Raw genomic sequence first — 22,414 nt, forward strand, 5'->3', positions numbered from 1 at the left:
AGGGACCAAAGTCAAATTATCATTAACATGTTCAAAATGTCATATGTGGGCCTGAATATGCTTCATGAATACATAAGTACTTTAATCATTTCTATACCCTGTCACAATTGAGCAGAAAATACTGGTGCAAGAAAATACTCTTTTATTCTGGAATATTCCAACACAAATAGTGGTTCTCAGAATCAATACCAGTCCCCTCTCGGAGCTTTCCTGTTACACCCTAAACAGCGTCTGAGTCTCCCAATCTCTTCCACTCCATAGCTTCGAGTGAAAACCTAAGTGCCTCATACGAGGGCGCTCATCATAGCACAGAATTAATGCAAACTATTTCTCACTCAAACTTTAGACTCTGGAAGTCTTGTGATCAACTCTCAAAAGACATCAGGCAGAGACCTCCCTCTAGCCAGGACACATGGTCACGGGCTAGCAAATATCCGTAAGACCCAGGACGAAACTTAAATGCTTAATACTGAACTCAGAGAACCATCAAACCTGCCACTCACAGGCTGAGACAGTTCCCTGCAAGTCCTGCACCTCCCCCCCTCCACGCTCTTTTAACTTAGCTGAGGACACTGGCTGAAGGCAGAGCCATGAACTGCCAAATAATTTAGCATTAGAAGTTAAGATCCTCAGTTTCCAAAGGTAAACATATTTTTCCTCAGTGCACAAGTTAGGTTGTGAGGATTCATCCATTTTAGTCCAAACTATCCAAATATACAAAGTCTCCAAGGGAGGGAATGACCAAATACCAGGTACCCCTCTTGGTCGGTATTCCTCCAAACCGTGGACCTCCCCCATCCTCCATATCAAATAGACTCAAGAGTAAGTGCTCGCTCTTCACAAGGCAACGGACATACAGTGCATTTTGCCACTTTGAGGATACCTGTCTGCCAAAAAAATTTTTTATGCTTATTTATCTTTGAGAGAGAGACAGAGATAGAGACAGAGTGTGAGCAGGGGTGGGGCAGAGAGAGAGGGAGACAGAATCTGAAGCAGGCTCCAGGCTCTGAGCTGTCAGCACACAGACCGACATGGGGCTCGAACTCATGGACCGTGAAATCATGACCTGAGCTGAAGTCGGACTCAACCAACTGAGCCACCTAGGTGCCTCTGCCAAAAACTTTTTCTAAATAAAATAACTCTTGGGGCTCCTGGGTGGCTCAGTCGGTTAAGCGTCCAGCTTCAGCTCAGATCATGATCTCAGGGTTCGTGGATTAGAGCCCTGCATCGGGCTCTGTGTTGACAGCTCAGAGCCTGGAGCCTGCTTCAGATTCTGTGCCTCCTTCTCTCTCTGATCCTCCCCTGCTTGCATGGTCTCTCTCTGTCTCTCAAAAACAAATAAAAACATTAGAAAATTAAAATAAATAAATAAATAAAATAACTCTATTATGAGTTGTTATTTCCCACTCCATTTTAAAATTGAGGCAGAGCCTCAGATCACATGATTCGCTGACATATGTGGCAGTGGATGCCAACTCTTAATAATTTCTGGTAAAGATTATATGTCTTACCCCTAAATCCTAGGAAGCTAAAACACATGAAACAGCTTCCAGTCTTTTCCACTGGGTTAGTTGTTCCCCTGAGTGGCATGCAAAGACCAAGCCAACCTCTCTTCCAGTGTCAAAGTCCATTCGAGCTGAGGGCATAATGTAAACCTATACAGAAAAAGCTGAAAAGCTTTACATCTGAGGTGTATTGACATGGAAAGACCAAAAGAATCCTTGTAAGATCAAGGTTAGGTTTTCCAATCACTGGGCGGATGGGGGAAGAACTAGGTTATTAGAGCACTGCTGGTGGGGGTTTCCTTTCAGTCATGCTGATTCAAAACAAAACAAAACAAAACAAAACAAAACAAAACACAAAAAGATCAAAACCAGTTTCATGGCTTCATCTCCTAGGATTTAGTAAGCATGATGACATTTTCAAAACCAGAGTAAAACCAAGTTTAAGTTTCAGAATACTCTTTCACCCCAGACTTCTGCAAAAAGGAGGGACTGTTTTACACAAGTATCGTAGAAGCAACGTGTTAACAGAGCAGCTGTTGCAAGTTTGTCCAACTGGGTTTCTTTTTCGTTTCCATTCAGCACCAATCCTGCCTTCCCCAGAAGACAGCAGTACCAGCACGGGACTCACAGAGCAAGAGTGTGGACGAAGGCAGAGGGCCTCCGTCTCTGCACCCTCTCTCCCCCAAGTAACTGGTGGTGTCGAGTAACATGACTTCCAGGTACAGAATTCAATCAGATTGAGCAGCCTGCTTTTCTGAGCTGAGGCTGACCTGGCCGTGCCCTGTTCTGTGACTCCTGTTGAGCTGGGATCCAAGATCTTAAGATTGTAGCTTGTCCCTTGTTTCCATGTGTTAAACAGTCAATACCCTCTGGGAATAGACTGCACTTTTCACCATTTGGGTAGGAATTCTAGAGCATGGAAATGCCCTAATTTGCTATTGCTGCATCAGCATGATGAGTCAAATTTAGGTCCTATGGGAGAAGAGCAACACTTAGCACTTACACACCGTGCTTTTCATCTTCAGGGTCCTTCACCACGTGAGGCTGTAATGTTATATTTCTCTCAGCAAGACAAAGGAGTTCATTTCTAGTCCTCTCAACTCCCCTTACACACACACACATACACACACACATACACACACACACACACACACACACACACTCCCAGACAATTGTTATCATATGATGAAGCTGTATCCCGCTTCCTACACATGCATTATTCCATCTGCTTTTTAAAAATCAAATTTAAAAGGTCAATTCACTTTCCTCTTTATTTTCCTCTTTAAAAATCTTTTTGTTTTTGTTTCTGGTTTCTTTCCCTCTGACATGGAAAATGAAATCAGCATGCTAATTGCCAACTGTTACTACAGTCTATTCAGTATTACCGCTAGGGTTGTGTGCTTGACTAGATCCTTCATGCTTCAGGGTCCTCTGTGTCATCTCTAGTCACTGAGGGGAGTTGAAAACTCTTTCTTGGGGGGTCTGGAGGAGTCCACCAAGTTCCAAGTTCCATGCTGAGACCTTCTCTACTTTATCTCCATGCATTCCTGGCTCAGGTGATTCCATCGAGTCTCATGTATTTAAACACCATCTACATGCCAGTGACTCCCAAATTTCTATCTCAAGACGAGTTGCCTCTTTCTGAATTACAGACCACTACATTCCTGTGCTGATTCCATATCTCCACTAAAGTCAAAAAACAGTCTCTATGGTCTTCTCCTCAAACTGGCTCTTCCCACAGGCAACTCCCATTGCTTCCCATTGTTTAGGCCAAAAACCTGGTTCACCTTTGATTCCATCATTTCTATTACTCCCCAGATCTAATTCATCAGCAAATCCTGTTGGCTCTATCTTCAAAATAGACCCAGAATGTAACCACCTCCTCCATCTCCATCTTGGACCAATCCGCCATCATCTTTAATCTAGATTCTTCCATTAGTCTCCTTAACTGTTCTCTCCCTGCTATTGTCCTCCAACAGTTTACTTTCAACTCAACAGCCAAGTGAACTTCCCAATATATAAGTCAGATCCTATCAGTCCTCTGCTTGAAACTGTTTATGGTTCCCCATCTCACCAGGAGAAAAATCTGGAGGCCACAGGCCTTCTGGAATCTGCCCTCCTGTGCCCACTCTTTAGCTTATTACATGCCCTCCTCTTTGCAATTCTCCAACCCACAGAATCCTCCAGCCTTAGAGCTTTGACTCATTGATCTCTCCACTTGGAACATTCTTCCGCCCAAACACCTGCTCTGAAGCAAAGCTCCACTCTCCTCCTTCGGGTCTCTGCTGATTGTCCACTTACCAGCGGGTCCTTCCTGACCACCCCCAAAACCCACTATGCCCCTTTCCTGCTATAACACTTATCACCTCCTGACATGTTATATGTTCTATTGTTTTTACTTGCTTATTGTTTGTCTTGCCCATGAGAAGCAAGATGCCTGAAGGCAGGGTTTTGTTTTTAATTAGTTTTAGTCCATGGGTATATTCATCAAGGCTCGGACAGTGCCTGGTACATGGCGAGTACTCAAAACAATTTACTGAATGAATACACAATGAACACAAGTTTCTCATTTGTTTCAGGACATAAACTACCCTGACTTCTAAGCTATAAGAAACTGAGATTTGTGATGCCTGATAGTGATGGATGCTCTTTTAAGGGAAACACATCTCATATTAAAGAGTTTTGAAACCATGAGCTTATACTTTATGTGGAAGATTGGGTAACTGTGGAATGTGTTGCCTTATATATTAATATGGATACAGATATTATGGCTTTTTCCATTGTCATGACCTGCCTCTAGCCTGTCCTCATTTTATACATCCATTGGTACTCTTTCGGAAAAGGGTGTCAGGATTAGAGATAGTCCATAGAACAGAATTTTCCCCAATGGATAGCCCAAAGGGCTAATAAGTAAGGTCAATTCTCTATTTGCTCTTGAATAGAATTTTCTAGCTAAAACTGCACCTAGAAAGTTAGAGGTGGAGGAAAGGACCAGCCTAAATTTTCCAATATTTTTGTATAAAGTACTTATACCCAAAGGAAAAGACATCAGAGGAAAGCAGGACATGTAGAATTAAAAAGAAATAATTATCTGGATGTGGAGCAAAAGGAAGGAAGTGGAAGATAGCATTACCTACATAATATAATATATAATAATAAGGTTTGCTTTGAATAAAGAGTTTGTATTCCTACTTTTCAAGCAAGGGATGAAAAAAAATGAAGCAGGAGCTGTGGGTGGCAGTGTGCCAGAGATGTTGGTAGTTAGAGAAGTGTTGTCAAAAGGTTGTATAAATATAGGCTGGTCGATTGGAGAGTATCTCCTACCTTTCATTTATACACCTGTGACTTCCAAAGAAATGCTAGGCAGAACCCACCAACACAGCCCATTTGGTTGCTGGATAAATCACTGTGCAGTAGGTCTCAAGAAGCCAAGGCCATCCAAGGCTGGATTTGGCCCATTTGATTTGAAAGAGACAAAAGGAGAGGATACCTCAACAGCCTGAATGCTGACCAGCTCTTACAGTGTACCAGTAAAGTTGGGGTTTGAGACGCCCACCCCAAAACCATGACGGAAGCTGACTACAAGACCCGTCACCCAAACACCCATCACAAAACTAGCATATGGCTGAGCACAACATTCAAAAGACATCTTCAACAAATATTTTAAGGGTGTATTTAAAATATGTACTTCTACAACTACAATAGTCCTTTTTCTCAACTTTGCCTAATTATTGTCATTTTTTAAAGTTTAATTATTTATACTCTTTCTCAACCCACAAGGACTCAAAAGCAATTCACAAAAAGACATATAGCATGGAATGTTTTTTAAATTAAAAATCAGGACCAGAGGAAATATAAACTAGAACTGAAAGTCTAGTCTGGGGAGAAGTAAAACATGTTCATCATAGTGTTCTAAAAAATTCTCAAAGCTAAGCAGTAAACTTGGCTTTCTGTTAACCGGGCAGTCAAAGCGAAAAGAGAAACAGAACCAGTTACATGATTATCATGTCCATGAGGAGAAAATAGTTTAGTTCCTCTGGGGGAAGCAAACTATTTCCTGGAATTCAGATCTGCAAGAATTTCCTCCCATGGGGCTTCATATAGAAATGAGTACTATGCAAAGGAGAACATCTAAAACCACACCCCCACCATGGGCTTCCTAAAGCTGTCCTCAGTAAATGGCTGTATGAAAATCAAGGGCACATACTTCAGTTAAAACCATTCTATCAGAAATGAAGACAATATGAACCAACATGACCCAGTAAACACCTTTCTTATAGTTCAGTTTAATCTAAGAAGCCAACTTTGACTCTCTTAAGGAATGAATGAACTTATTAATCCCTCAGTTTTTTACATTTGCCATGTCTACCAGGAGAGCTAAATTTATTATTCAACCAGAGGAAATTTACTAGACTTTTGGGTTCTTCTTTGCCCTTGTTATTTTCATTTAAAAAAAATACATTTCTAATGCAATGAATTATAGAACATATGCCTTATTTTTCTTGTTAGATTTTTAAGTGCTCAGAACAGCGCCTAGCAAATAAGTGCTAAATAAGTATTTGTTTAAAAGCAGGGGCAAGGGGGAGGTCTTTCATGTCACTTGGAGGGTGGGGGAAGTGCTTGTGTCAAGTATGAGTGACAAATTAATCATCTGTAAATAAAATGAGTTGATTGAGATTTCATACCTCTCTTGTATCCTTCACCAATTATCATGATTTTGCCCAAAGCAGGATAGACTCAGTGCAAACCCTTGACTATCTTGATGTAAGAATGTGACATGAAAAATCTGGTGGGGAGGTTAGTATAATTTCACATATAGGAGGGTGCGAAGGTTTTGAAATATCAGAGCCTTTTAAAATGTCTCCCCAGATGGAACCATTGGAACTTCAGAATCCATTACAACCTTGCCAGCCCTTCCTTTCAACCAACTTCCAGATTTTAAGTCTCTGTTCATGGAACATGTCTAATTTGTTGTTTAGTACATTGTGGGCATTCAATAATGTTCTCTTGTAACAATAAAAAATGCTGAAGAGCTTCCATATCACATTTGCTTGTAAGCCTGTTTCCTTTCCTTTACTGTGATTTTGAAATACAAGCACAACATTACGATAAACTGCATACATTGTGGAGGCATTCATAAAGTGGATTTTCCACATTTATATTTATATTTTCTACCTTTATTATTAAGAACAAATAACCCACACATATATTGAAACCATTTGTCTCAACAGTAACAGATGTTCAATAATACGAAATGAACCCCCTCTCCTCCTGCTATGATTATTTGCCTATTGTCTCTTTGACTTTTGTCTTCTGCACGCAACAGCCATGTAAGGTTTGCTACTAAATATTCAGTAAACTAAATCAACTAGTTTTCAATAGAAAAAGTCTGAGTTTGTCCAACTCAAGGTTCAAGAATCCGGTAATTTTTTTGCTTGAATTTCTTATTTAATGTCTATTTTCCCCTTGTTGGATTCTACTGCAATCAGGGATTTATCTTTTTTAAGACATGAGACAAATACTTGCAGATGCATAAAATGCTGTTTTAGGGCCATATCAATACCATCTGCAGTGCCACCTAAGTTTCCACGCAGAAGATTCTAATGGAGGTTAGAGGAGGCACCTGCCAAGGTGTCCATTCAAGCAAACCTACCCGCTTGCTGCTCTCCTCCTCCTGAGCCTTCCTGAACTCATGCTCGAGGGAGCAGTCCAGCTCATTGAAGAGCCCCACCTCCTCGCAGTTCTTCAGGAATCTCGTTGGGGTCGGAGTCTGATCTGAAAACAGAGACCGAGGGGTCATACATGGGATCTTGTCCTTAACAAGCATGAGCTAAATTCACTAATCCCCTCCCCTCGCCTTAATTAAGATGCCAACTGGTCATCCATAATCTTCCACCCTTTTAAATAAAAGACAATATGGAAGAAAATAAAACCACAAATCTCACAGGAGGAATACAATGTGTAGCCAACTGCATATGTGAAGGTCTTCCAAACTTCTCCAGACAAGCTCCAGAGATCCCACTGTCAACTTTCTGGGGTCCCTATCATTTGAATAAACATTGCGATGTGTGGAATGACTTTTTTTTTAATGGAAAAAAATGATTTGCCTAAAATCAAGCCAAAAAAGTTCTTCTGATACAAAGTTAAGCTTGATTTTAGGGGGGATACAGATTTCATAAAAGTGTATATCAAACAAAAAGAAGTAAGCATGTTAATTATTTTTCATTTTTAAAGTTTATTTAGTTAGAGAGAGAGAGCGCGTGCAAGAGTAAGAGAGAGAGGGGGGAGAGACAGAACAAATGGGGGGGCCACTGAGAGAGGGAGAAAGAGAATCCTAAGCTGGTTCTGCACTGTCAGCACAGAGCCAGATGCAGAGCTTGAACCCACCAACCATAAGATCATGACCTGAGCCAAAATCAAGAGTTGGGCACTGACTGAGCCACCCAGGTGCCCCAATTCCTTTTTCTTAATGGAAAAGAAAAATATAGCAATTCTATCTCTCATTTTAAGAGTCATAGAGGATGATGAAAGGTTCCAAGTCAAACACATTCAGCTTTCATCCATTAAAAATATAATTATTAATTTTATTTTCCTTTGCTATAGCCAAAAGAATGTTCTGAGAAAACTCTTTAAAAGGAATTTCTTTCATATTCTTGACTGTCTAGCAAGCATATAACTTAGAAAACTGGAGGATCTGAAGCTACTGTTTGTGGCTTAGTATTCATGCAACCTTTGCAGTTTGCAAAATGTTTTCACACATGTTCTATATAATCTAGGTCTAACAAGATCCTATAAAGTCGATAAAGGTAGAATTACACCTTTGGAATCACTAAGAACAGTCATCTTCCTTGGTGAAGGTGTACTGGAGTTGACATGAAGAAAACTGTAAAGTGTCCCTTTGCTCTAAACAGAAGATGGCCATGCAAAATGGCCATGCAAAAAAATTATTGTACAAATGAGGAAACCTGAAGTCCTGAGTGGTTAAGAGTCTTGTTCAAGGTCTCCCAGGTAAATGTGATGACACCAGGATTAAAACCAAAGCCCTGGTGCTATTGCCAATATGTACATAATTATTCCCACCTGAGCCTACAGCACACACTGCTAGTTAATTATGGCACCTGTCTAACTTGACCTATCATCAGTCCCAAAATCTCTGCACAGTTTTCTAACACATCACTATCACTCAACTGAAGAGTGAATTTGCCATTCCTGCACGTTCTTTGTGCATTCCTGTATGATAAGAAACTAGAATCATATTTACTTTTCTAAGTCATACACAGAGCAGTTAATCCTAGTAAGTTATCCATTGAGATTCAAAGAAATAGCTTAATATTCTTGAAGATGAAGGTAGTTTGAGATCCCCACATATTCAGCCCTTCTAAGTCAAGATCTCCTGATTCCTTATGGCGAGGGGCTTTTCTACCTGTTCAACTCCCAACTGGTAGACCTAGAATTCAATGCAGCAAAAATCCCCTTCTGCATCCTTTCCCATTCTTAGCCCAGCCTGCAAGATACTGAACTCTCTTTGCAGTACCCAGAGAGCCTACCACAGATGATCATAAATTGGACGTTACAGAGAAAAGCTATGCAAAAGTTGGGTTTGATTGAAAATGGTTTTATTGGCACATTCATCTATTAAGAGTCATACACACACATTTATGTCCCAATATACATATAACATGTATATGTATATATACATTTGTATATAGTGTGAAAAAATTAGTATAAAAAAGATAAAATTAGTATTTATAAAGCATTTTCCAGTTTACAAATATTTTCATCCACATTGTCTAGAATCTAGATTTTACATGATCCTATGAAGTAAGTAGGAAACTATTATTTTAGAAATGGAGAGATAAGTACCTTACACAAAGTCACAATTCATAGCCATTTTGTCATTCCTCTTTTACTTTCAGGAATAATCCCTTCTCACTCTAAATCCTGTGCTTTGCCAGGACTCCCCTCTGGGTCTGAAGGACTCTGTTATATGTGTAAAAGACAATGTTGACAACCCAAAAACCCAGATTTAAAACTTGCATGATTTGGGAGAAAATACCTACATTCTCCGATCTCATATTCCTCAATTCCAAATGAAGTTCTAAAGTTACATGGTTCTATGAATCCTAAAATCACCACTGTAAGGGGTTCCCTTCAAAAGCCACTGTCACTAGGTCAAAGAAACATGACCATTTAAAGGACAGCTTAATGGGAACATCAGGAACAGCTGGCTAGGCTCTAGAAATTAAGCCAGAGGTAAAGGCTACATAGACAGATAAAGAAGTTTCTTGAACAGAAGGTGTAAACAGACAAGACCTGACAGTGAAACTAAAGGGTGTGTGTGTGTGTGTGTGTGTACATATTCTTCCGTTTATTGGGGGCTTATTCCATGTCAGGCATAATGCTAAGTGCTTTGTATGACACACCATCTCATTAATTTTCACACCAACCACAATTTGGTAAAAATCACTTCCCCCTTTTGCTTATAAGGAAACTGAAAGTCACCCCAGGCTCCATTTAGAAATCGGGTCACATAATTATATTGGTAGTTGACAATCCTAACCATTCTTGGTTCTTTTAAAATATCTTGGAATCATCTACATCCCTCGTATAATCAAACCATAATATAACCCTACAGACTCTCTACTGTCTTGCAGGTCATTTTGTGACTAAAAAGCCTGAGAAAACAGCACATAACAGAACTGAAATACTAGGCCACTTGTCATCAGTAGGAATTTACTTTGCCAGGTTTTAATTCTCCTCTGCTTCTCTATATTTCTCTGTTGGAGATTTACAAGCTGAGGGCCATGACTCCACATAGAGGGAACAGTAATCCCAGGAAGATCCACCTGAGTCCCGAAGTCTAAGATGAGTTCATAAGATGGGCCCATGAAATCGAATTCATACTGGCATTGGAGGCCAAACCTCAAGCAAACTTGAGGAATGTGTTCTGTCTTCACTCAGCAAAATTATCCCCAGATTCTAGCACCCGCACACATACCCACACACATCAAGAAAGGAGGTGGAAGGAACATGGCCCAGGAATAGTAAAGGCAATGGCCGCCATCATGAGCCTCTCAGCAGCAACAAGGAAACAAAAGGTATGAAGCAGGGGAGCTTTGAGCCCTAAAGGGAGTTGGTTCCCTCCTGCCTCTAGAGCAGAAGACCCAGATGGAGGCAGGCCATAGAGTTGTTACTAAATGTGACTTTCTTTGCTGTATGATATAGTAAGGGAAAAGCAAACCAGATATGTGTATCCACATTTGGAAGAGATAAGGCCCACTGTTCCTAATTTTTCATTCATTTTCTTCTTGTGAATGAGTTATTCTTTCCAGTTACAACAGGAACCAGAAAATGGAGCTTAACTTTTATTTTAACATTTATTAGAATTAATACAGGGTCTCTAGCTGTCTTTGATCCCACATGGTACCAGTTCCAAGTAAGGCAGGAAATGTGCAAATCTTCAAAAAGGGGACAGCTAAATCTATCAGCAGCTTAAATAAGAGTCAGAGCTTCTCGGCCACATGGATGCCTTGTCAAATAACTATTCCAGCTGAAATTAGATCTAAAGTAGATGAGTAATATCTATGGCCATAAATTAAAATTCTTATAAACCCCACCTTCTTTAGAACCAAGAGCATGCACCCGTTGTGGTAGCAGCAGTTCATGGGTAACAGTGGGTGATGCTCCGTTGGTGGGTAACATCTATGGTGTGTTCAGTAGTAACAGGCCACACTCCAAGGACTTACAGGAACCGGCTCCAGTGGGAACTCAGAGCCCAGATAATCATTGTAGGCCTTCTGTTCACCTTTCTGTTAGTGTTCCCACTTGAGTGAGGGTCATCTGGATGAAAGAAAGGAAGAACTCCAAATCTCAAAACTAACCTAAAAGTTAGTAACTTTTGAGTTTGCCTGTCCTTGAGTGGAAAGTGGTTTGTTGTTCTTCCCTTTGCAAATCTGAACTGGCACGGCCTAAGTGCCTGCGTGTTGCATTCTCACAGGGAGTTCGCAAAGAGCACACCAGCTTCTCAGAGGACCCAGTAGCCGGGACCACTGCAAGTAAGGTAGCTTATCCACTTCTACCTGCCCCACCCATCCTTGGGATTTCTTTGCCATTCAAATAAGAAAGATTGGCACCAAAAGGGATTTAAAAAAATCCTGTGTAAAGTTCGTCATATTTCAGTATCTGGTTCCCTTCTTGGAATGGTTAGCCTGTTCCTTGAAAAAGGAGCACCTTTTCGTAGAATCGCTGCCTCTGTAAATACCTAGGTAGAGGATTCTTGCCACACGGAGACCTTTCTTGTATATCTACCTGAAAGAGTGCCACAAGCTTGACATGATGATTTAGAAATTCACCCATCCGTTATATGATAGGAAATTCTGCACCCCAGAAGGACGACAAGTACATGACCAGAACTATTAGGGGAAAAAACTCACCAAGTTTTCCAATCAGTCCATAGTCTGTCTAGCATCAAAAGCTTCAGCCCCAGCAAGTATGATTACTCCAAAGTCTAAATGACAAGCACAAAGCTAAAGCCTGAAACCTGATTCTTCTTTTAAAAAGTGTTTAGTCTGCTCTACATTTAATAATAGGTTGCTACCCTATTCGGTTTCAGAGCTGCATTTGAGTTATATGTTTGTCTATGTTTCATTTTCCTCAACGATAAAAAGGCAAGGTGACAAGTCATCAATTAAAAAAAAAAGGAAAAGCAGAGTTCCCATAACATATCAAAAGAAGGAGAATGCAAACTTCCTAAGCAAAATTTTCTGACTACCCATTGGTCTAATATTCTGAACTATGGTCTTACTAAAGGACTATGTGAAGTAATTTTACATCATTTCGTATTAAATTGATGGTGGCTAGGAACACTATAAAAGCCTCACTAATTCAGACCACTTATAAGAAAGATCAGTTTGAATCAGTGACCATTCTAATTATAGGGTATTTTTTAAAGGTAATGCATTTTTACTATTTGCATGACTCAGATTCAACCGACAAAATGTAGCTTAATGGAATTCCTCAAGAACACTTTGCAAATCAATAGAGAAAAGTATTGGAATTAGCATATCTATTTTAGCAGGAGTTGGGGTTCTCAGAAAAGGCATTTTTCTTAGTTTTTATATCCTTTTTATAGTTGTATTTACCCCGTGGGTTCTTCAGCAAATGTTTTCTTTAAAATATTCTTACTTCGTCCCTATCCCTATCTGAATTTTAATCAAGTCTTAATGAAGAGTGTTTACATTAAATGAATTTTAAAATACACAAGCCTTTATAAAAGCAATAATTAGTAACAGCTGAGAGAATTCCGTGGAATTTTAGACTGGCTCCTTTACAATAAATGTGCCTTTTATTGAGTGTGAATATACCATAGGAGCAACAGGGTCCTCTCTGTAACACTAACGTTACTATTTGCCCAAATCTGTCCCAAGAGGCAGTGTTTTCATGGGGCAAACCAACACAGCTCTGGTTTTTAAACAATGGCTGTGGCATGCGTTAGGGTTGACCATGGTTCAGGGGACCCAGGTCAGCGAGAGATGAGACACGCTGGCAGACTCTTGAATTAAATGCTACAATCCATTTACTGTCAAGGTGGAGAGCTGATGGACTAGATGCCCTTGGGAGGGCCTTGAGTCAACTGAAAAATGCTCTGCCAAGGGCATCTCATATGACATGGGGCTCCAGAAGACACAGAGTCAGATTTAAATTAATCATGTATATAATCCACACCTACTCACTGTCAGCCATGGCCTACCCAGAGAGTTCCCATAGCAATCAAGCCACAATGTTATTTTTTTTAACTTTTATTTATTTTTCCAGAGAAAGAGAGAGAGAGAGAGAGAAGCAGAAAGAAGGACAGAAGGACAGAGAGAATCTTAAGCAGGCTCCATGCTCAGCACAGAGCCTGATGAGGGGCTTGTTCCCACAACCCTGGGACCATGACCTGAGCCAAAATCAAGAGTTGGATGCTTACTGACCGAGCGACCTATGTGCCTCAAGCCATGGTTTTAATTCACGTTAGAGGAGCTGAGCTGGTGACAAAGGTTATTAACACGGTGAGATCAGGACTCTGCAGGCCAGGTGAGCTGAAGGATCCGAGGTGACTGTCTTATCAAGCCCTGCCCTGAACTGTGGAAGCTAAAGCTTCACATTTCCACTCAGTCACCAATTGCCTGAGTTCTCCTGTACTCTTTATCAGAGGGGACTGGTTTCCAGATGGAATAGGCTAGAAGCCAGTGTTTCATATATAAAGAGTACTGCAGATCAAGGTATTCTGAGGTATTCAGGTGAATCATTCAAAATTCAATTTTGCTTGACTGACTAGTAACATGAATGAGAAGCTGACAACTCCTATTCACGCCCATTGCCACTTGTCATAATGGAGGGGGAAGTCTGATTTAAAAATGCACTCTTTGTGCCTCTAAATGCTAATGTGTTAATATGATCTCCTTCTGAAAACTTTTGACTGTTTTCTGCATATGATGACTATTGAAGAAAGAAGCCAATAATATAACACCAAAACATGTGCTTAGTGCATGTAGCTCACCAAATCCAGACGTGCAGTAAGAAAACTAAAGACAGACAGGAACTTTGGACAAACTTCTTATCCTCCTGATCTTGGTTCTTCATGTGAAAAAAGTGGCCAGGATTAAATGACATAATGTATGTAAACCAGGAGGCACAATTATAGGCATAAGACAAGGCAATAAATGGTAGCTATTGTTATTATCATACTGCCATCCAAAGCAAGCTATTCCCCCACCCTCTGTTCCATACAGATCTGATGAATTTCAATAGTGGAAGTCATTAGGTACCTTCATCATCAATGGAAAAGGAGGTAAGCATGGTCCGTGCATGTGTGTGTGAGCACATGCGCATGTGTGAGAGAGTGAGAGAGACTGAGAGACAGAGAGAGAGAGATTTACTTATTCAGTTTTTTTAATGTTTTTTATTTATTTTTGAGAGACAGAGAGGGACAGTGCAAGCAGGGGAGGGTCAGAGAGAGAGGGAGACACAGAATCTGAAGCAGGCTCCAGGCTCTGAGCTAGCTATCAGCACAGAGCCCAACGCAGGGATCAAACCCACGAACCATGAGATCATGACCTGAACCGAAGTCAGACGCTTAACCAACAGAGGTACCCAGGCGCCCCAGTATGGTTTTTTCTTAAAGACCCTAGTTCATTCCAAAAAGAATTTGGAATGAGATATGTCACCTTTTCTCTGATGTCCCTTTAAAATGCCCACGGATTATTATGTAGGTTTGTAGCAAACCTCCATGAGCAATGGATTTGGGTTCTGAGATCATCTGGTTAATCATGATTAATCTCATGTTTTACTTCACTGAACAGCATTCTTGCTTTCTCCATGGTGAGAATTAGGTTTAGAGCCTGGAATTAGAGATAGTCTCTCATTCTAGACTTAATCCAGGGACCCAATTGTGTTCTGAGGGACTATACTGTCATTTACGATAGGTCTCTATACCAAGTGGGAATAAGGAAGATAGAATGAGGAAGACAGTCCCTCTCACCTCTTTTCTGAGTGTGTCAGCTGCATCATTCTCTGGGGTGTGGGGTCACCGCTTTCACCCCGCATATTCAGAAGACAGAGAGAAAGGACACTGGAGCCCACAGTGCCCAGCATCAGGTCTTAGCGGAAATGCCACTAATGCGGAAAGGCTTTCCTGCCCTCCGTGAGCAGCTGGCTAGCCACTTATTTCACATTGTCATGTTTCATCTTCACAGCACTTGTCACTAACTCATTATTTCTTAATCTGGGGGGAGGGTGTTGTCAATTATCTCTCTTTCTCCCCACCCCCAATAGAGTATAGAAAGTTCCATGGAAGTAGGGCCTCACCTGTCCTGTTCAGTGCAGCACCCCTAGCACCTGGCACAACAGGATCTTTGCAGATACTCAGTGTTTGTTGAATGAATAAATACGTGAGGGTGGAGACACAACTTCAGCTCCTCTTCCCACACCTCGGCGGATGCCTGCTCTAACTTCCCTCCAAGTACACACTTCAGGTGCCTCCAGCATTAACTGGGCTTTGATGTCTGGTGTGGACTACTAGGTGTTTAGAGGTGTGGTTTCATGTATCTCTTTCTCAGGCTTCCCACCTTAGGTGTTGATTGGGTTTTACCATTTGAGGAAAGGTCTGGAACGCTCTTAAACTTCATCTTCCTTTTCATGAAGCAAAATCTATCATCTTCCAGGTCAGTGTTTCCACCATCCTCTCCCAATACACACACACACACACACACACTTCTCATGTGGAATATTATTTGCTTCTCTGGCTATAAATAAAGGTGCACTTTGGTTCCCATTTTGGTTTATTCCTGTACAGAACCTGGGCACTCTGTAAATAAGTGGGAGTGGTGATTTCTGACAGGGCAAGATTTAGGGATTCCTGAATGCCTATTCATAATACCATTAAAATAGACCCAAACACCATATTCTCTAGCTCTAATACTAAAATTTGATCATACTTTTCAAACCAAATACATCTTTTGTCACATAATAGCTGGTAATTTTGCATGTGTATGTGAAAGTATAATGGTCTCAGTGGGCTCCCATTTCTACCTTGGCACCTAAAAATCTTTGATGTCACAACTTCCTTCACCATGAAATCATCATCACTCACAATTAGAACAGCTAAAGAGAAAGGGTCAAGTCCATCATCATAAAAGGACTCTAGTAATGTACCACATGCGGGGCGCCTAGGTGGCTCAGTCGGTTGAGCTACCAACTTCGGCTCAGGTCATGATCTCACAGTTCATGGGTTCAAGCCCCACATCAGGCTCTGTGCTGACAGCTAGCTCAGAGCCTAAAGTCTGCTTCAGAGTCTGTGTGTCCCTCTCTCTGTGTTCCTCCCCTGCTCATGATCTGTTTCTGTCTGTCTCTCAAAAATGAATAAATGTTAAAAAAAAAAAAAAAGGAAGAAATGTACCACATGACCCAAGTAAGGATGGAAGGACCAAGGTGGGAGGGGCTGGAAGTCTTTGACCTCAGAATCCACCCCCACCTCCCCATTCATGTACCAACTAGTATTGTCTCTTTAAAATGAGGTTTTATGTTTACTGTCTGTCCATAAGAGCACTTATCTTAATAAAACATCATGACTGTCACTTTTACTACTCTGCCTTATGACATGTCAAAGATCATTTACAATCATTTTGAGTAGTAAATTGTACCTGGCTTAAATAAAATGGAATTTATGACAAAGCTATGAAATTGTTTCAGATCTTACAACTCTTTGGACACTTACCTTCAAAAAGCCTATCTGGGGCATCTTCATAATTTCTCTAACTATAATATTTGCAATTACTGAAGGATGAAGTGTTTTTCCAAAATACAAGTTAACCAGATATCCTGAAATTAGTAATAAACAGATGTACCATCCTTTCTCTTCATAATATATGTCAAACTCCAATTCATCTGAAATGAAATTTTGTGTAATTGAATATTGCAAAAAAAAAAAGTGGCCCAATGGGCACCCAAGTGTCTCAGTCAGTTGAGCATCTAACTCTTTTTTTTTAAGTTTTATTTATTTTCGAGAGAGAGAGAAAGACAGCATGAGCAGGGGAGGGTCAGAGAGAGAGGGAGACACAGAATCTGAAGCAGGCTCCAGGCTCTGAGCTGGCTGTCAGCACAGAGCCTGACGCAGGGCTCAAACCCACAAACCACGAGATCATGAACTGAGCCAAAGCCAAAGTTCAACTGACTGAGCCACCCAGATGCCCCGAGCATCCAACTCTTGATTTCAGCTCAGGTCATGATCCCAGGGTCCTAAGATCAAGCCCTGCATCCGGCTCTGTGCTAAGCAGGGAGCCTGCTTAAGATTCTCTCTCTCTCTCTCTCTCTCTCCCTCTCTCTCTCTCTCTCTCTCTCCCCCTCTGCCCCCTCCCTAGTTCACATACACTCTCTCTCTCAAATAAAAACAAACAAACAAATAAATAAAATCTATTTATAGGCAATATGTAGAAGTGTTCACAAATCCTTAATTCCTTTTTTACAGACCTTCAGATGGGGCTCCCTGTAGGGCCATTCCAGCAGTATTCCTGAAAGCTACTACCTGGCCCTTACCACGAGGCAATACCTGCCCATAATTTCTACCCCTTAACACACACACCCCACTCTCCTAACACGAGGAAGCCTATTTAAGGGATTCCACTTGGGAAAAATGAGAGGAGAGCCGATAAATTTAAACATTGGGAATTGCAACATCTACAGCCCTGGTCCTTGCATATATATGCTCATCGTTTAACTCTATGAAGTCACACCACTTCATAATGGTAATCATAGATAAATGAGAGAATAGAATAAACGATAAAAACAAAAGGACAGACTATCCTTCTTAACCCTTCTGGGCTTTTATAATTCTTGTAGATCTTGTAGATCTAAGATCCTGCATCTCTGTTTCTAGACTTAAGGGAAGAAAAAACTATTTCTGAAGAGCCAACTAGTTCCATCAAAACAAACAGGCCGAGAGGTGGTGGGTGGTGGCAGAGGCAAGGAAAGAGGCTGCCTTTGAACCTGAGATTCTTCTAAATCCCGACATATCTGCACTATCAACGAGTCACTGGCGGGTTTGTGAGGACGTGTGGCCGGTGCTGGCACCAGGACCATCTGGTCACGGGAATAAACGGGAGAATAAACAATGCGGTGGCTGTGCCAGTCAGTGGGCTGGGACTGCGGGCCCAGGGCCCCTCGCTCTGCCCTGTGGGGTAAGCCTGGGGCAGCTGCTCCATCTCCCCGCGCCCCCTCTCCTCTATCAGTAAAATATGAGTTGTAGTAATAACCTGTCTGACAAAACTCTTGGAGGATTTGCTAATAATAGGGATAATAAAATACTCATAAAATTTAAGTGCCATAGAAATGCTAAATTATATGAGCCAGGCCTGCCAGGGCAGTCCATTTCTCTTCTGATATCATTTAAAGCATGTTTATGGGCATATTATCTCTTTCATGATGCCAAGAAGACAGTGGCTTCGGTGAAATATTTCTAGCCTGAAAGGGTAACAGAAAACACTTCAATTACCCTGCTAGGGTTTGTGAAACACTTGCACTGACCTTCTTTCACTGGATCTTCACAAGAAGCCTCTGAAGTAGACTGGGCAGAAAAAAAATCATTCCCATTTTATGGAAAAAGAAATTGAGGCCCAAAGGGCTCACTAATGTGGCTCAAGGTTATCTGGCCAGTGGAGGCAGAGCACATGCTAGAGTTCAAGTTTCCCCACTCCTGGCCCTGCACTCTGTTTTAACTCACTGCACCACCTATCAAAATGGGAAGGAATGGCAACTACTTGACAGATTATTGTTATTTTCATTTATTTCTGCTCACATTTGCTGAGCACTTGCTATGTTTCCCTGCGTTATCATCTCATTTAATCGTCCACTTAGGAGGCAGGCTCTATTTCTTTAAAAAAATTTTTTACTGACCATCTCAGTGCAGAGAGAGAGAGAGAGAGAGAGAGAGAGAGAGAGAGAGCGAGCTCCTTCTACTAAAGTCACACAGCATTTTCTAAATATTCATTTGAAATCAAGGCCTCCGGCTAAATTGTCACATGTCCACTATATTGTGATGTCCTCAGGAACAGATATCGTATCAATCTCTGCATCTCCCAGGGTGCCCAAAACAGCTTACTTGTGCATCACAGATGCTCAGTGAGGATGTTTTGCTTGAGTGATTACAGGCATGTGATTTTTAAAATACTTACATGGAGCCAACTTTCATAGTAACAAACATTTTACATTCCAGAAAATGAGAAGTCCAAGCTCTCCAGTTATTTGAGTGAACACCACATTAGCTGATTACATTTTTGCTTACCATTATTTTAAGTCTCTGCTGTACCTTAGAAATACATGTCTTCAAGGCAGTATTTGCTGGTGGAAACCATCCTTTCATATGCACAGCAAGAATCTCCCACGCAGCTGATCTGTTCACCCAAAGCCTTTTTGCCTGATGGCTCCTTACCTGATAACATATTGTCTGTTTTTATTGAGGGAAACTTCAAAGTCATTTCATGCTTGTGCCTATGAATCATCAGATGGTCCTCTGTTGGGAAGCGCTGTTAGACAAATAGAAAAAAGGGGGGGGGAGAGGAGCCATTCAGTTTTATGATATATATTTGCCATCACAGAGAAAGATGTATTCAGCATTGCATATGTGACAGGCAAAACAAAAAATCAGTCCTGAAAGTGTGAAGGCATGCTAAGTTAAATGACAAATTATTTTTTGCAAGCAAACGTGCAGAGATGTTCCGTTGAACTGCACCCAAATATATGCATCACTATTTCCAGTGTAGTTTACCAGAGGCGTAAGTAGGTTGCAGTAAAATCTGGCTGAATAGTAATAAGAAACAGGGACGTTGCCTGCCATCATCTCTGACTCCCCACACCTTCTCTGGGAATTCCTTTTAAAAACCTCTACTTCCTGGATAGTCTTCAAATATAATCAACTGTCATGACTCATCAGTAAATTAGATATTTTCTTAGAAACTAGAGGTTTGCCTCTGAGGGAAGAACTTAAATTTCTGTTTAAAGAATAAATGATAAAGAATAAATGAACAATATTGGAAGTATTCAAGTAATATACACAATAGAAATATGTCGTACCTTCAAAGAGTAAGAGTGTTTGAATGAACATTCATGCTCATTAATGTTCCCAAAGAAACAGTGGCCAGTGTAACACAAATAAAATTCTCTCATTCCTACATCTACAGGGGAGAAAAATATGTCCAAAACATAAAAATGAATTTAGATCTGGAGTTCTACAAAACTATTTGGAACTTTTGCCCAGTAGTTACTGTTCTACATAATAGCATAAAATTAAGTCGAAGGCATCATAAGTATGCTAGACATTATCTACAGATTAACCAAAAGCAGGAGAAATGCATGAAGTAGGAAAAGGATTCTGATTCATGTAAGACATGGTAAAAGACTTACATGTTATCTAACTATTTGATATACACACCTACAAATGTACACGTGACATTTGTATAGTATGTTTCTGTTTATGAAAACCTTGCACACTCATTATGTGATCTTTTATAAGTATACATATGACTTATAGTAACATGGCAGATCATTTTTAGGATTCTATACTCTATGCGGTGTAATCATCACTTTATTATTAATTTTCAAAGAACATTATGGTTATGCAGCTCTCAAATGTTTTCAGCTGCCTGGCTTCTGGTCATATGGTGGGATTGGATTTCCTGGCCCTCTGGGGTTGGGTGGGGCCATGTGACTAGTTCTGCCCATGGAGTCATGAATGAAAATGTCATGTTACTCATATGTCAGCCACTAATTCATGGTGCAAAAACATCTCCCCTTTTGTATGGCAATTTACAATATGAGGAATAGTGGCCCCTCAATCTTCCTAAATCTCTGAGGGAATATGAAGAGCATTTTTGAATTCTAAAAGATTATGAGGAATCTCCTGCCAACCTACGACAGAAATGGATGCTTGTGCAGTTGAAATTAGTGTTTGTTGTTTTCAGCCCTTGAAGCTTTGGGGTAACTTGTTATTGCAGCAGATCCTCGCCTCTCCTGACTCAGACTGGTATGTTTGTAATAACTGAACTGAACAAAGTATCTGCTTTATCAAAGTCATATGAAAATACAACAAAAGGCAATAAACTCAGCTGAACATTTCTGAATCTTTGACAATTTAGAAAATCTTTTGGACCTTCCCAGTCCCTCAGGGTCATCATTTGAAGTTTCAGTTACCACTGAATACCGTGGTAGAAATCTTCTCTGCAAGTAGTACAGATTTGTGTTCATATGAATGAGGGAATTCACTGGGCTAAATCCTTTTGAATAAAAGTAGTTTGGGGAATAAATGCCATTTATTTATTTGTCATTTGTGTCATATATATTAAAGCATATAGAATCTGCAAAGCATGGTAATTATGTCAGATTTCTAACTACACAGAAGTCTGATTTTTAACAACACGGGTTTTTGGTGCAGTTTCATCTATTCTCTTGGTTCTTTATAGCACCATATAATACAGGACAGTACCAGGTATGGTTTATAGACAGGTTAAACTTCCTAGTCTTTCTGCTAAAATTCTAATTCTAATTTTCACTGTGATATATATAATCAACAAACATCATGGTAATACCCTTTGTTTTGTATTTGTAAGCCATTTTTTGGCTCCATAAAATAACAGACTAAAGTAGAATATTAACCGCAACACTTACTAAATAACAATAACTTCCCTAGTGTGTCATATGAACTATACATGTCTCCCAAAAGAGACTATACAGGACATTGTGGCATTGTTTTTAATTTACCAGGAAAATAGCAGCAAATCATAAATAACCAAAAAGTATAGTCTACGCAGCTGAGAGAGGCCACTGGAACTCAAAACATGTTCATGCTGAGGGCAAAGGGGCAGTGAAATTAACAATGGGATCTGTGAGATCAGAAAGGGCAAAAGAAGTTTGTTTCTCATGACTTCTGGAACAAAGCTAATAAAAATATAAGGAGCCGTAACACAAAAAACCTCCCGGGTACTATAGACCATTCCTAATGTAGCCAAGTTTCTTTCCATTGAGGGAAAAGGGGGAAAGATCCTTATATTTACTCTCCCCTTTCCAATCCCCAGCCATCCTTTCTTTCTCTGCAGGTCCCTAGGCTTTGGAAGGTCACTACAGTAAATGCCATGATCTCAACAATTGACTTGACTGTGATTTGCCAACACTCCACCGGGAGACCCTTGGAATCACTAGGGTACCACTACATTTCCTCAATTCTAACACCTCTTCAACTGAAAGATGCACATATTTTTTAAAACTGCTTGTCAAGGAAAAGAAACACACGTTAAATAAAAACATCAAGTTTTAGATGCATCTTTACATTTAAATGTGGCAAGGAGTTGAGGGGGAAGGTTGGAGTTTTACTGTGAAACCTA

At 40.5% G+C, this 22,414-nt stretch overlaps 1 protein-coding gene across 1 annotated transcript in view; it reads right to left on the reverse strand.

Annotated features, from left to right (window-relative positions):
- Nucleotides 1-22,414, reverse strand: part of CREB5 (cAMP responsive element binding protein 5) — a 392,449-nt gene that overhangs the window by 298,757 nt on the left and 71,278 nt on the right. Inside the window, exons 3-4 of the mRNA XM_029925818.1 lie at nucleotides 19,471-19,564; nucleotides 7,159-7,280 (exon numbers count right to left, since the gene is read on the reverse strand). Coding sequence (XP_029781678.1) covers nucleotides 7,159-7,280; nucleotides 19,471-19,564 — 216 coding nt within the window. The remainder of the gene's footprint in view (nucleotides 1-7,158; nucleotides 7,281-19,470; nucleotides 19,565-22,414) is intronic.

The sequence above is a fragment of the Suricata suricatta genome, chromosome 2 (genome assembly GCF_006229205.1).
Source record: "Suricata suricatta isolate VVHF042 chromosome 2, meerkat_22Aug2017_6uvM2_HiC, whole genome shotgun sequence".
Classification (NCBI taxonomy): Eukaryota; Metazoa; Chordata; class Mammalia; order Carnivora; family Herpestidae; genus Suricata; species Suricata suricatta.